General features: G+C 46.4%; 1 protein-coding gene across 6 annotated transcripts in view; it reads right to left on the bottom strand.

Annotated features, from left to right (window-relative positions):
- Positions 1-14,312, bottom strand: part of GSK3B (glycogen synthase kinase 3 beta) — a 233,238-nt gene that overhangs the window by 33,990 nt on the left and 184,936 nt on the right. For all 6 annotated transcript variants that reach the window (XM_005292685.5, XM_065586994.1, XM_005292687.5 and 3 more), the window contains exon 8: positions 13,784-13,879. In XM_005292685.5, coding sequence (XP_005292742.1) covers positions 13,784-13,879 — 96 coding nt within the window. The remainder of the gene's footprint in view (positions 1-13,783; positions 13,880-14,312) is intronic.

The following is a 14,312-nucleotide window of genomic DNA, read 5'->3' as shown; positions in this document are numbered from 1 at the left end:
AGAAGTTGCTCGTGAGAGGGGTCCCTGAAGAGGGATGGGGAAGAGGGGTCGGAGAGGAAAATTGGAGAGACTATCCCATCTCTACCATGCGGAGGACCCAATGGTTTGAGGTGATTTGAGACATGCTCGGTAGAAATGGGATAGATGTTCTGAAAATGGGAAAGAAGGATCCAGTTGAGAGGTTGGTATAATGCCCTTGGGCGCATCCTCAAAATGTCTGCCTAGGGCCTCGTGGCTGCCTGGATGACCAAGACCCCCTGTTATTCGGGGATTGGGGTTGGCAACAAGGTTCTGGTTTCTGGGATGCCTACGGTTCTGGTCTTGCCTAAACTGTCCCTGGTATAGTTGTGTCGTGGGTTGAGGCCTAAATTGTCTACGCTAGGTGGCAGGTGTGTGCAGAGCCAGCGATCTTATAGTGGATTGGGAGTCTTTCAGACTGTGGAGTCCGTTTTCTCCAAAAATAATGTGGCTCCCTCGAACAGTAGGTCCTGAATTATCTGTTGGACCTCCCTAAGGAGGCCTGAGGCCTGCAGTCATGAGCAACGGTGAATTGCGATGCCCGAAGACACTGTTCATGTTGCAGAGTCCGCTAAGTCTAACGCCCCCTGTAGCGATGTCCTGGCGATCATTTTGCCCTTGTCCAAGAGAGACGAGAATTTCGGCTTGGCATCTGGTGGGACAAGGTCTGAGAATTTGGACATTGCGTCCCATGACTTGACGTTATGTTGGTTAAGGATCGCCTGCTGATTAGCCATCCGAAGCTGGAGCCCTCCGATGGAGTATATCTTCCTCCCAAAGAGATCCAGCTTCTTTGTGTCCTAAGCTCGAGGGTAGGTCCTTGCTGCGCTTGCCTTTCCCTTGCGTTAACAGTCACCACTACCAAGTCTGGCAGGTGGTGGGTAAACAAGTATCCATAGCCCTTGGAGGGCACAAAGTGCTTTCTCTCGACTCCCTTAGCTGCAGAAGCCAGAAACGATGGTATTTGCCACAGGTTTTTGTGTTCTCCTGAATGGTCTTTATCAGGGGAAGGGTCACCCTGGTGAGTCCTGCTGGGGATAAAATGTCTACCATTGGTTCTGACACCTCGGTGACCTCCTCCATCTGTACCCTGAGGTTCTGAGCAACCCATCTTAGAAGTTCAAGGTGGGCTCTGCTGGCAGGAAGGGGAGACCCCAAGGATGTTCCTACCACTGTCTCATCTGGAGATGATGATGAGGATCCCGGAATATGGGAGGGGCCCTCCTGCCCATCTGACTCCTCAAAAAGCTGCGGCTCCGCCCCCAAGTTGGAGTCTATTTTGGTGCCGGCCAGGTACTGGTCGCAGTAGCAGCACTGTCCATGGTACTGAGTGTAGCCATGGTGCTGGGTGTGTTTTCAGTGCCGGGCACAGTACCAATCATGGTGCTGGTGGTGGTAGTGGTGGCTGATGCCTGGGAGAAATCCCTGGCTCTGGACGCAGTCTTTCTCTCAGATGTGACCTGCGTACCGAGGCGGACCTCTGGTACTGGTGGTAAGCCCACGGGGTCCAGAAGGGCCACTGGGATGGCACCTGAGCTGATATCTACCATTGTGGTGGCCACGGTACCAGGGAAAAAGTTTGGATCATCTCCGCTGACTGTGAGTGCCGGCTGCTACGGTGTCGGCTTCTCCGTGACACACAAGTCAGTGTCTGATGCGGACTCCAGTGAGTCCACGCGCGGGGACCATAGTGGATGATGTAGATCGTTGCTAAGTCATAGCTGGCTTGCCTCTGGACTTCCCCAGTGGCCTCTGAGTCATTTGGGGACTCAGGATCGGTGCCGTGACACCATGGTCTGGGGAGTGGGGACGTGTCAATGTTATCAGGCCCCGCGCCACCTCATAAGTCTCGGGTATGGAAGGGAGGTCCAAATCCTCCACCTGAGTCCCCTCTGGTGGCACCAGACTCAACAGTCCCTCCCAGGGGCCCAGAGTCGATGGGGCCGGCTGTTGAGTTGAAGGAGAGGTGGGGTCTTGCACTGATCTCCCTCCCTTGGGTTCACGTTCCCGTGCACGGGAAGGGGAACTCCCTCTATCAGTCTTTCTGTGCTGCTTCTTCGGGACAGGAGACTGTCAGTGGTGCCGAGATTGATCCCGTGCTGTGCTCTGTGCCGGGGAATGCCGGTGCCGAGGGTCTCTGACCCCAGAGTCCTTCCTTGGCGCCTCCCGGACTGAAGCCGGAGCGCTGCTCACCAATGTTGAGGAACCCAGTGCCGCGTGCATGGGGCTTGACTCAGATTGGGGGCGGAGAGCTGCTTTCCATTAGCAGCAACTTTAGTCTGTGATCCCTCTCCTTCTTCCTGTGGGGGCAAAAGCTCCTACAGATCTTGCACCTGTCTGGGACTCCCCCAAGCCAAGTGTGGGTCACCCTTTGGCATAGACTTCTGGCAAACCCCGCACGGCTTAAACCCCTGGGTCTGAGGCATGCCCCGGGCCCAGGAGAGGGATGGGGAAGCGGGGGACCGCAAGTCCAGAAGTCCAACTACAACAATTTTTAAAAACTATCTTTAACTATTTACAGAAAATACGCTAGAGGATCACTTGTTGAAGATGAGACAGGAAACGCTCTGACGACCGCCATTGACGGTTAAGAAGGAACTAGAGAGGTGGTGAGTCGGAAGGGCCATATACGCGGCGCCATGAAAGCGCGACTCCAGAGCCGACCCGACAGGTGCTGCTAGGGGAAAAACCTTCCAGCAAACTGTGCGCGCACATACCTAATTGAAATCTATATGAGCAAGCACTCAAAGAAAAACTGAATTATGCAAAAAGAATACATAGCATGTATCATTGCCCGGAGGGACATACATGAACTCTATAGGACTGTCACTTTTCTTTCTGCCATTGTTTCACTGGGGACTACATCTCATTCCAAAGTTGTCTTCATAGTTCTTTTTGTGATATTCAAGGCAGCTGTTACAAAAAGAAAGAATTAATCACTGGCCTTTGGAAAAGCACATGAAGTAGTTTCTTCTGTCATTTGTTGCTGGATGTTCACAATCTAGGAACATGAAACCCTCCTTAGTCCATCAAAGCCCAGACTTGCTGATTTTCTGGGCACATTGTAAAGCCCCCCGCGCTATTGGAAAAGCTTGGGCTGAAGGGTAGAGGGTGGTCTGATGCAAGGTTAGTTTTGTAGGTGAGAATTATTTTGGTTCTTCATAGGCAGCTAAGTGTGCATTTTGGTAACTTGACATTTAATTGCTGTAAAAGTAGACAGAGCCAAAGATAAGTTCTTCAAATTAAATCAATGTAAGTAAAAGTAGATGATTCTATCCATACTAATTTTGTTATAGAGGGCTGTATTGGGAAATATGACTGGAGACATTCTGAAAATAGACAAGATAAGTCCTCCAGCTTCAGACAGAAAGTTTTTGTAGGAGGGAAGATTTTTTTTTTTTTTTTTCCTGAACAGCCTAAGGGTTTGTCTACCTGGAGACATTTCCCAGCATTACTACACTGTTATAATTATACCACTCTAGTTATACCAGTATAGCTTCCTGTGTGGACATTCCTATTTGGAGTAACAGTGGTCTTTCTTTGGTTTAGCTTATGTCATAACTACAGAGGTGTAATTATACTGGTATAGTAATGCCATTAGTTTTTCCCATGTAGAAAAGCCATAAATTACATTGTAGCCATAGAATTACAGTTAGACAGATCCCGTTCCTCTCAGACAACTGAAGAGTGTGGGCTGAAGAAAGGCATTGAATCCTAGAAACAGCAGCAGGGTACTGAGAATGCTGTGGCCTCTTCAAAGGGGCAAAGGATTGAGTCCCCAAGAGCTCAGAATGCAGTATTTGAGTAAGACCAGGGTCAAGGCCACTTGTAAAGGGGCTATGATAAGTAATGACAATTGAATAGGCATGCTTTCATACCCCCTCCCTCCTTGCCCCCCATAATTTATGGAAAACCTAACCCCAAAATTTAGGCTTGAGAAGCCCTGTTTTGGAAAGGCTTAGATTTGATCTCACCCTTTTTGGCTTCTGAGTCACACAATTGTACAGATGAAGCTTAATGAGTGCAAAAGAAACAAGTTCAAACGTGATCAGTCACATATGGGAGGAGGCTCAAGGAATCCAGAGTGGTTGTGGTTGAAACACAGTACTGAACTGACCTTGCAGAATTAGATAGATAAGCAGCAGGAGGCATTTTCTTGAATATAGACTGTTGCACATTCTTCTGAAAATAAGCCAATGGTGTTAAAGTGGATGTCTAAGTCCCTCTGTTAAAAATTCCTGCATTATGAAACAGGCAAAGGGGGAAGGAATTGAAAATCTCTGGCTCCCCATAAAAAATGACAAGGAGTCTGGTGGCACCTTAAAGACTAACAGATTTATTTGGGCATAAGCTTTCGTGAGTAAAAACCTCACATCTTCGGATGCATCCGAAGAAGTGAGGCTTTTACTCACGAAAGCTTATGCCCAAATAAATCTGTTAGTCTTTAAGGTGCCACCAGACTCCTTGTTGTTTTTGTAGATACAGACTAACACGGCTACCCCCTGATACTTGACACCATAAAAAATGGTTACTCACGTCTCGTAACTGTTGTTCTTTGAGATGTGTTGCACATGTCCATTGTGCTAGGTGTGTGCAGGTGTTTTCTGCCCTGGTGCCAGAGTCTTTCCTTGTGTCACCCAGGCCTGTGCAATGTCCCTTGTGCTACCAGCCAAGGATAAAAAGGGGCAGAGCTGACCGACCCCTCCTTCAGTTCCTTCATATCAGGCTTTGAGATGATAGACTGATTCAGTGGGAAAGGAGGGTGGATCTTATAATGGACATATGCAACACATTTCAAAGAACAACAGTTACAAGAGATGAGCAACTGTTTTTTCCCCCCCCCCCCCCTTGGAGTGATTCAGTTTGTCCATTACACTAGGTGATTCACAAGCAGTTTCCCATGGAGGTGGGGCTAGAAGTCTCATCAGAAGAGGGATTGCAGAACTGCTTTCCCTGCTTCACTTCTTTCCTTGATGTGGCAGTAATTGCAGAACATCTTGCAGAAGTGTAGACTGAAGACCCATGTTTCTACTCTGCAGATGTCCACGATGGAGACGTTCCCCACAAATGCCGTAGAGATTGAGTGTGCTCTGGTTGACTGCAAAGAGATTTTCAGGAGGTATGTCCTTGATCTTGTAGCACATAACAATACAGCTCGTGATCCACTTGGAAAGTCATTGCATTGTTGTGACGCCTGCTCATTCATCCTCCAAAGAGACCCAACGGGCTAGGCTCTATCCAGATAAAAAGCCAGTACTCAGAGTAAATATACGGATTAGTTGAGGTGGAAATCAGATACTATTTTGGAAAGAAATTTAGGATGTGGCCTAAGCTGTACCTTGTTCTTATAGAAGACGGCATATAGAGGATCTGTCACCGGGGCATGTAGCTCCCCATCTCTCCTCACACAGGTGATGGCTATCAGAAAGGCCACCTTTGCTGAGAGGAGTAAAAATGAGCAGTAGGCTAATGGTTCACACTGGGGAACCCATAAGAACTAATAGTGGAGTAGGGTCTCAGATAGGAACAATCTTCCTAGGCCTTTAAGGAACCTGACAGAAGGTAAGGCTTGTCTACACTGGCAAGTTTCTGCGCAGAAAAGCAGCTTTCTGCGTTGTAACTCCCAAGATGTACACACTGCCAAGCCACTTCATGCGCAGAAACTGCGCAATTGCAGCTCTGTAAAAAAACCACCCCCTTGCCTGGGGTCAGCCAGTTAGTGACAGTTATGTGAATAGTGGCTGTGTTTTAAATCACTAAATCAGCGGTCTGTGTGTTGCAAACAATACTGCTCCTGTAAAAATGTTGCATTTCACAGATATGATCTTCGGAGCCCAGCCTCCCTCTTTGTTATTGCCGGCTGAACGGCTGCGCAGAATTAGAAAGCAGCCACGAAGAACTAAGGAGGACTTTCTGCATGAGGCCATGATGCACTCTGAGGCCGAAAAACAAGAATTGAAGGAGTGGTGGGACAGTGAGAAGAGGGGCTGAAAGGAGAATGCGGCACACCAGAACGAAGCCACAGAGTGGCTCTTAAACGTTATGGAGCACCAAGCGAACAGGCTCCAGGTGATACTAGCACTGCAAACCGAGCAGATCTGCGCCTGCCCTTCCCTGCAGCTCCTGTCGCAAAATTCTTTCCCATGCGTCCCCCCAGACACCGCCAACACATTCTCATCAACCTTCTGGCTCCAGTCTATATCCATGGCATTCTACTCCCTCCTCACAGTCCAGCACTGCGGACTCCCAACACCCACTGCACTCAACACTCGTCCCTCTGCAGTTTAGCCCTGCTGAAGTACAGTACCCGCTGCACTCCAAAGGAGAAGGTTGGATATGATACCTGGACATACACAAATCTTTAACCATCCTAGGACCCCACCTACTGCAGGGACCCTCCCTTCTCCCATCCCTCTCAGTGCTGATGTGTTTTTTTGTTCGTCTCTTTCCTCCCATTGTTGTCTTTTAATAAAAGAATTGTGTTGGTGTGAAAGCAATATTTATTCTATTAATTGAAAGCAAACAGAGCCCTGCAAAGCAACAGGCAATTTTCTTAAACCTTCATAGTGCATCATCTCTACCAATCACAATCACCTCCTAGCATTACAAGCACTGCACTCCCGAGCATAGCAACAAATATTAGTGGCTTTCAGTTTCAAATTGCTGCCTCAAGGCATCCCTGATCCTTATGGCCCCATGCTGAGCCCCTTTAATAGCCCTTGTTTCTGGCTCTTCAAAATCAGCCTCCAGGCGCTGAGCCTCAGCAGTCTAGCCCTGAGTGAAGTTTTAACCCTTCCCTTCACAAATATTATGAGGTGTACAGCACGCGGCTATAAGCATAGGAATATTGTCATCGGCCAGGTCCAGCCTCCCCATATAGGCAGCGCTAGCGGGCCTTTAAACGGCCAAAAGCACACTCAACAGTCATTCTGTACTTGCTCAACCTATTGTTGAACCGCTCCTTGCTGCTGTCAAGGTGCCCCGTGTATGGCTCATAAGCCATGGCATTAAGGGATAGGCAGGGTCTCTCAGGTCACAATGGGCATTTCAACTTCCCCTACTGTGATCTTCTGTCCGGGAAGAAAGTCCCTGTTTGCAGCTTTCTGAACAGGCCAGTGTTCCGAAAGATGTGTGCGTCATGCGCCTTTCCGGACCAGCCTGGGTTAATGTCCGTGAAACGCTCACGGTGATCCACAAGTGCCTGGAGAACCATTGAGAAATACCTCTTCCGATTAATGTACTTGGTGGCTAGATGGTCTGGTGCCAGAATTGGAATGTGTGTGCCATCCATCGCCCCTCCGCAGTTAGGGAAGCCCATTTGTGCAAAGCCATCCACAATGTCAGGCAGGTTGCCAAGAGTCTCAGTCTTTCGGAGCAGGATGCAATTAATGGCCCTGCAGAGTTCCATCAACATGAGTCCAACGGTTGACTTTCCCACCCTGAACTGGTTAGCAACGGATCGGTAGCAGTCTGGAGTAGCCAGCTTCCACAGTGCAATAGCCATGCGCTTCTCCAGCAGCAGGGCAGCTCTCATTCTCATGTCCTTGTGCTGCAGGGCTGAGGGGAGCTCATCACACAGTCCCATGAATGTGGCTTTCCTCATCTGAAAGTTCTCCAGCCACTGCTCGTCATCCCAAATGTGCATGACGATACAATCCCACCAGTCAGTGCTTGTTTTCTGAGCCCAAATGCGGCGTTCCACTGTGGTCAGTGCTTGTGGCGTTCACAGAAGTGATCTCGTGTCATAGCTACTACGCATGGTGAGATCAATGTCGCATTCCTCTTGCCTTTGTAGTTTAAGGAATAGCTCCATTGCCACGCATGACATGTTAGGCAGAGCTAGCAGCATACCAGTCACCAGTGCGTGATTCATTCCTGCAGACTGAAGAGGCATAGCGCACAGTACACAAACTGTTGAAAGATGGCGCCAAATGTAGACGGAAGCACAGGGACTGCTGGAATGCGAAGCAATGCATTACGGGTCATTGGGACAGGACCCAGGATACCCCACGACCCCCTCTGCCTTCCCACAACTCTTAGCGGCAGAAGAAGAAGAGATGTTTTGTGGGATAGCTGCCCAGAGTGCACTGCTCCGAATACCGCTGCAAGTGCCGGAAGTGCGAACACGCTATTGTGCAGGCAGCTGACAGTGGGAACACACAACAAGCGGCTTCCCTTCAGCGCTCTCTGAGAGGCACTGTAACTGCCAGCACCGTAACTCTGCCAGTGTAGACATACCCTTACATAATACAGTCCTACCTGGGCACGAAACGCTGATATTGCAGCAAGGTGCACTTTGACGGAGCTGACATCCAAACCTGACTCTTTTAGGTGCAACAGTCCTAAATCTTTTGAATCATTGATTGTGTAGGACACACATTGTCACTAGCCACCCAGGAAGAGAAACCCTTCCACTTACTGAGGTAAGTAGCTCTGGTGGATGATCTTCTTCTATTAAGTAAGACATTATGCTTTATTTCCAAACAGTGTGCCTCTTCTGGGTTTAGCTACCTGGAGAACCAGGCCATGAGGTGTAGTGACAGAGTTCCAGTGCAACACCTGCTCATGATGCGGGGATATCAGGTCCTTGACTAAAGGTGGAGGTTGACAGGGGGCAGGGGAGGATTAAGGCTCCTTGATGGACAACTTGTACAGGTCCAAGTACCATGCCTACCTTGCCCAGGCTGGCACAATGAGTATAATTTTGCCACACTCTTGCTTCAGCTAGAGAATTATTTTGGGAGCCAATGGCACTGGAGGATAAGCATAGAGCAGGTCCTCATCACAGGGAAGAGAAAATGTGCTCGAGATGGACGGGTTGTACTTCTACAGGAATCCCTGACGACGGGTACATGGTTACTGCCGTTGCCATGACTCTGGCAGCTGAGCTGAATCTGCCGCATCCAGGGAGGCCTGCAGAGTGGACCTTGCGATCAGTCGACCTTCCATCAGGAAAGACTTAAACTTGCCCCTCGTGTCCTTGGGCAGCTAACTGAGGAATTTGGACGTAGCATCCCAATTTGAATAATCATAATAGGCAAAAAGGGTCTGATGGTTTGCTATACATAGCTGTAACCTCACAGTTGACTAACCCACATTTCTACTAAAAATTCCCAATTCCTTTGTATCCTTTTCTTTAGGAGTTGCTTTTGCTCTAGCTTGGCAGTGTCTCACATTTACTCCTGCCACTATCAGGGAGCCTACTGAGGGGTGTGGATAAAACTGTTTGAGGGATGAGGGGGTTTGCCATAAAGTTTGTATAGGCTGCATAACTGCCTCAATTATAAGGAGAGCAATTTCCCCTGCTACAGCCAGGTATAAAATATCTAGTTTGTGGGATTTTTCTCTGAAAGCTCTATTTATATTCCCAGGGACACAGCAATCCTTTTCGAGAATTCTTGGTAGAACTTAACATCATCTGATACTAGAGAAGATGTCTCCAGTACCCGGGTCTCGCCTGGTGAGGCGGACGAGGTGTTCAGAAGAGGCAGGTTCTTTTGGACCTTACTGAGGCTGGTCTTGAATTGCCAATGTAGAAGACCTGCCTGAAGCAAGTAATGGGTGGTTCTGATCCTCAGTGCCCCATGGGATCTTGGTACCAACATTGAGTGGCCTGGGTGGAGAAACTTCTCCCTTTTGGGGATATATTTCTGTAGTGTAGTGCTTGCCCAGTACAGACTTTGGATGGTCTGCCAGTACTAGGCAGTGAAACTTATCTTCTCAGTGACTGACTTCTGTGATGCAGCAGAGATAACAATCTAGACACTGGAAACATATCCCATGGTACCCACTAGGGCCATTGACTTGTGCCTAGACCTGGCACTCCCATTCTTTTGACCTACTCAAGATAACTCCAAGAATGGGAACAATCCCTGGAGGATGCCCCAGATTCCCAGAAGTCAGAGATGTAGGAACCCACCAGACTCTTGAGGAGAAGCATGAGTACTCCAAAGGCCAGTGTGAAGCAGTACTGGGTAGAGTAATCGGAGATCAGGACCACGATCGACAATGGGCCTGCAATACTGGCAGCAACATCTGGGGCTTACTGGTTATCAGAACTGTGTGCTGAGCCAAAGTAGCTACTGCTGGTCTCGGAGCTGGCACTGGGACCAAGGGAAGCAGCACAAGACCTGGTGTAGTTGGCGCTGTAGCAGACCACTACATGGAAGCCAACAAATGCACCATGTGCAATGGCCCCAGCAAGGTACCATGGAGCTGAATGACCAGCGAGGGTCATACTGAGAAGCTCGGTAGATCCTTCACAGCTGTGTAGGCCTCTTGGGTGACTGACACGGAAATGGGCCTTTGTTTTGCTGTCAATGCGGTTGATGGCTCTGCTGTCTGTGCCAAGGAAGCAGCTGATCTCAGTCTTGAAGCTCCAGCAAATCAAACACCTGTCCCTAATGTGACCCTCACCCAAGCACTTCAAGCCGTGAGAGTGAGGGTCTCTCATGGGCATCAGCTTGTGACATCCAGGGCAGGATTTGAAGCCAGGGATCTTGGTGTAGGCTCCGCTGGTATCAGGTGAAGCCTGGAGTTCACCGACTACTGACAGCCACAACAACAGTATAATGTCATCCAACTAAGACAGCACATTTGCAAGAGGAATGACCTGACAGCACGCTCCAACTGCTGAAGGTAAGAAGGAACTGAAAGATCATAGAATCATAGAAGATTAGGGTTGGAAGAGACCTCAGGAGGTCATCTAGTCCAACCCCCTACTCAAAGCAGGACCAACAAGAGGTGAGGGGTGACTCCACCCATTTATGCCCTCAACTTGCAGCACAAGGAAAAGCAGGGTGCAGGTGTGGCAGCCCCTGCGGGTGCCGCTAGGGAAAACTCTGCAGCACTGGTGCACAAGATGCATACATACCTAGTGTAATGGACATATGCAAGAACAAAAAAGTATTAAGATTGTGGTATAAATATTAGAGAAGAACATTCCTCTTCTTGAGAGGCAAATTTAGCATTTCTCTTCTTGAGAAGCAAATTTAGGCTTATCTGCTCCCGTTGCAGCAGAAGGTTCAATTGTCTTCTGTCGCCATCTCCTAGCAAGTGGGAACTTATCCATCTATCTGAGCCTATACAGCAGGGGTCGGCAACCTTTCAGAAGTGGTGTGCCGAGTCTTCATTTATTCACTCTAACTTAAGGTTTCGCGTGCCAGTAATACATTTTAACATTTTTAGAAGATCTCTTTCTATAAGTCTATAATATATAACTAAACTATTGTTGTATGTAAAGTAAATATGGTTTTTAAAATGTTTAAGAAACTTCATTTAAAATTAAATTAAAATGCAGAGACCCCCTGACCAGTGGCCAGGACCCAGGCAGTGTGAGTGACACTGAAAATCAGCTCGTGTGCCATAGGTTGCCTACCCCTGCTATACAGAGTAATGTTGGAGAGTTAGACATACATACACTTACTAGGTTTCAGGCTGTTAAACAATAAGAAGGCTAGAAGTGCCAAATCTGGTGTCACTCAGATTTGTTCTCAAACTAACTGAGTTTGTACTGGAATCACACACCACTACTGTAATATGAACACATGAACAATCCTTCATATTATATGTCATTAGCCATAGTTCTGTACATGGACATCATCACTGTATTGGTATTGACCATTCTACACGGTGTCAGGTAATGTGAGCTCTAACTCGGTGTACAGAGCAATAAAACTTAAGCTCAGGATCCTGCTTTATGCTTAAAACTGGATGCCAATATGAGGAATATATTCCTGCTGAGACCTGAACTCAGGACTCTCAGGTATGAAAGCAGTTGCTCTAATACTTGAGAAAGCAGATGATCTACTAGATACCAAAAGTAGCAGCAGCTGCTCTCTTTTTGACCTACCAGCCCTTAGTGAACAGAAACAATACTATGGCTATGGGGGATTAAATAGCATATCCATGTGTGTCTGGAGTGGCCAAGGTATGGCTCAGAAACAAAATGCAGATAATGGAGCTCTACATCATAACTCCCTAGCCGCCTTCATTAGTATGGAGATGGGGTAAAGTAAAGTGTATGTCATGTCCCTGCCAGGGCTAGCCCGCACAGACAAGAACAGAACTTATTAATGCTGCCAGCTAACAAGTTACTCCATTAGCTCAAGTAACAGATGTTTGTATTTGATGGTGAAGGTTCTGGAGATCAAACTCTGCTGACAACCTGTAATGGTTGTCAGTGCACACACATATGTCATTCTAACCAAAATTTCAGCAAATGCTTTTAATTTTCATTCCTTCCTTCCCTCTGCTCAATAAGAACAATTGCAGTTTAACAAATTAATGTTTCTGCAACTCTAGTTTAAAAGAAAATGAAGATAAATATCGGGTGGGAAATTTGAAGGGCAGGACAGGCAGCACTGTTTCCCCCCCATCCCATCGGAGATGGCACAAGAATAGCTGGGAAACATCCAGTTGTGGATATTGTCCTCCATGCACTTAGCAGAAAACTTTCATGGCTGAACGGCAAAATGTTGGAGGAAGAGAGTTTTTAAAAGAGTAGGGAAAGAGGATTGTTAGAAAGGTCATTCTAGACTGGTCTTTTTGCTACTTGAGACTTTAAATGGCAAGGAAAGAACAAACTCATGATCAGATGGCACCAGGACAGGCTATGGCTCCATTACATACTGCATTCAGTTAAAACCCACCCTCAACACCAAGTCATCCAGATGCAACACTGGAACCACTTTCCACTACAACTTCACTGTTTTAATGTCTTAGGCTAATTTTTGTAGCTTTTTCCATGATTTATTTTGAAATAATGAAAGTAAGGCTAATATTCATGGAGTTTCATAAATTTTACTTATCACAGAAATTTTTCTATTAACACATAATATAAACAGGTTTGCTGATTTAACAGCCTCTGAGTATTATAAATCACTCAGTCTTGGAACCAACATGCAATAAAGAACTAAGATCTGGAAACGCAACCCAGGGATTGTTGGGAAGAGGAAGCATGTATTTAGAACATCTGAGAAGAAATCACCAAAATATTGATTTGACTTCCAGTAATGTGCATAGCCCACAATCTCAAAGAACCTGAAGTAGGTTACATCATCTGCTCGAGGCCTCTAGGACTGTGAAAGGTTTGGTCCGAAATGATTTTGAACTAGTCACTGGCAGGACTGAGGGAATATATGCATTTCATTCCTCAGCATTTGAAAGCCATCATATTTGTGTTGCTGGGTTTCCTAACTTGCTGTTGAGAAATTTTGTAGCAGTATTCCCTTCCTCTGAAAAACTTAACTAAACAAAAAAATCTTTTAAAAGTAATACAAGAAAAAATAACTAGTGCATATTACTGGGGTTCCAAATCTAATGATCTTCACTATGTTTATGAGATGGGAAACAGGACTGATTTGCACTGTGGGTCTCACGCCTATATTCAGAGATGATTTATTTGTATCATAAAAGTGCATAACCCACCTCTAAAGAATGTATTTATTTATAGGAGATTCTTTGCACAGGTCAAGAATTGAGCTATGATGGAATATAAGTGCATTGTAATGGGTTACAAATACATACCCAGCCTGGAAAATATCTATGGGCAAATCACAAAAAAACAGAGCCATGGACAATTCAATGCAGAGCCTAGGTACATTCCTCCTCCTTCTCTACATAAACAGTTATTGGGTTCTGATTCAACTACAGGGTCCCAGGTTAGTTTGAAAGCAACCAAGCACAGAAATCAAGGTCTGGACTTAAACTCTGCAATGTTACATTTATCCCACACATCATCATTATCCAACTCAGACAGCCTCACCTTAGTCCATGGATGTGCCTTAATCTGAGGGAATTTGAATTCAGTGTAGTTTGGATTCATTTCTCTAATTTGTTCCCTTGTAGGCGTTCCCAGGACCTAGAAAGGGGAAAAAGAAATTGTTTACATATACTTCCGATCTACAAAGTGATAAAGGTCCTAATAAAACTTGCTTGACAATATGATCAAACTTACAATAAGGAATGTCATTTTTTGTAAAATGATCAAACTTACAATAAGGAATGTCATTTTTTGTAATGTGCAGTATGGTAGAGAGAGTAGGCATAAAGTGTCTGGCAAAACATAACTAGTCACTGGTACCAAGCAGTTTTTGCAATGCATTGAGACTTGGGGCACAACAGACTGGACAGTTCAAATTCTGCAAATTTACTTAACTGATGAAGGTCTTTCATAAAATTCAGGCATCTCTCTCAAATTCAGTGATGCTTCAAAGGAGAACAGAGCAGAATTCCTCCAGATTAGGAATTTTATAAAAAATTATTTGATGAACATCTTTAATGTAATAGGCTGT

Source organism: Chrysemys picta, chromosome 1 (assembly GCF_011386835.1).
Source record: "Chrysemys picta bellii isolate R12L10 chromosome 1, ASM1138683v2, whole genome shotgun sequence".
Taxonomy (NCBI): Eukaryota; Metazoa; Chordata; order Testudines; family Emydidae; genus Chrysemys; species Chrysemys picta.
Note: the sequence above shows the minus strand (reverse complement) of the source record. Positions and strands in the feature narration are given on the sequence as shown.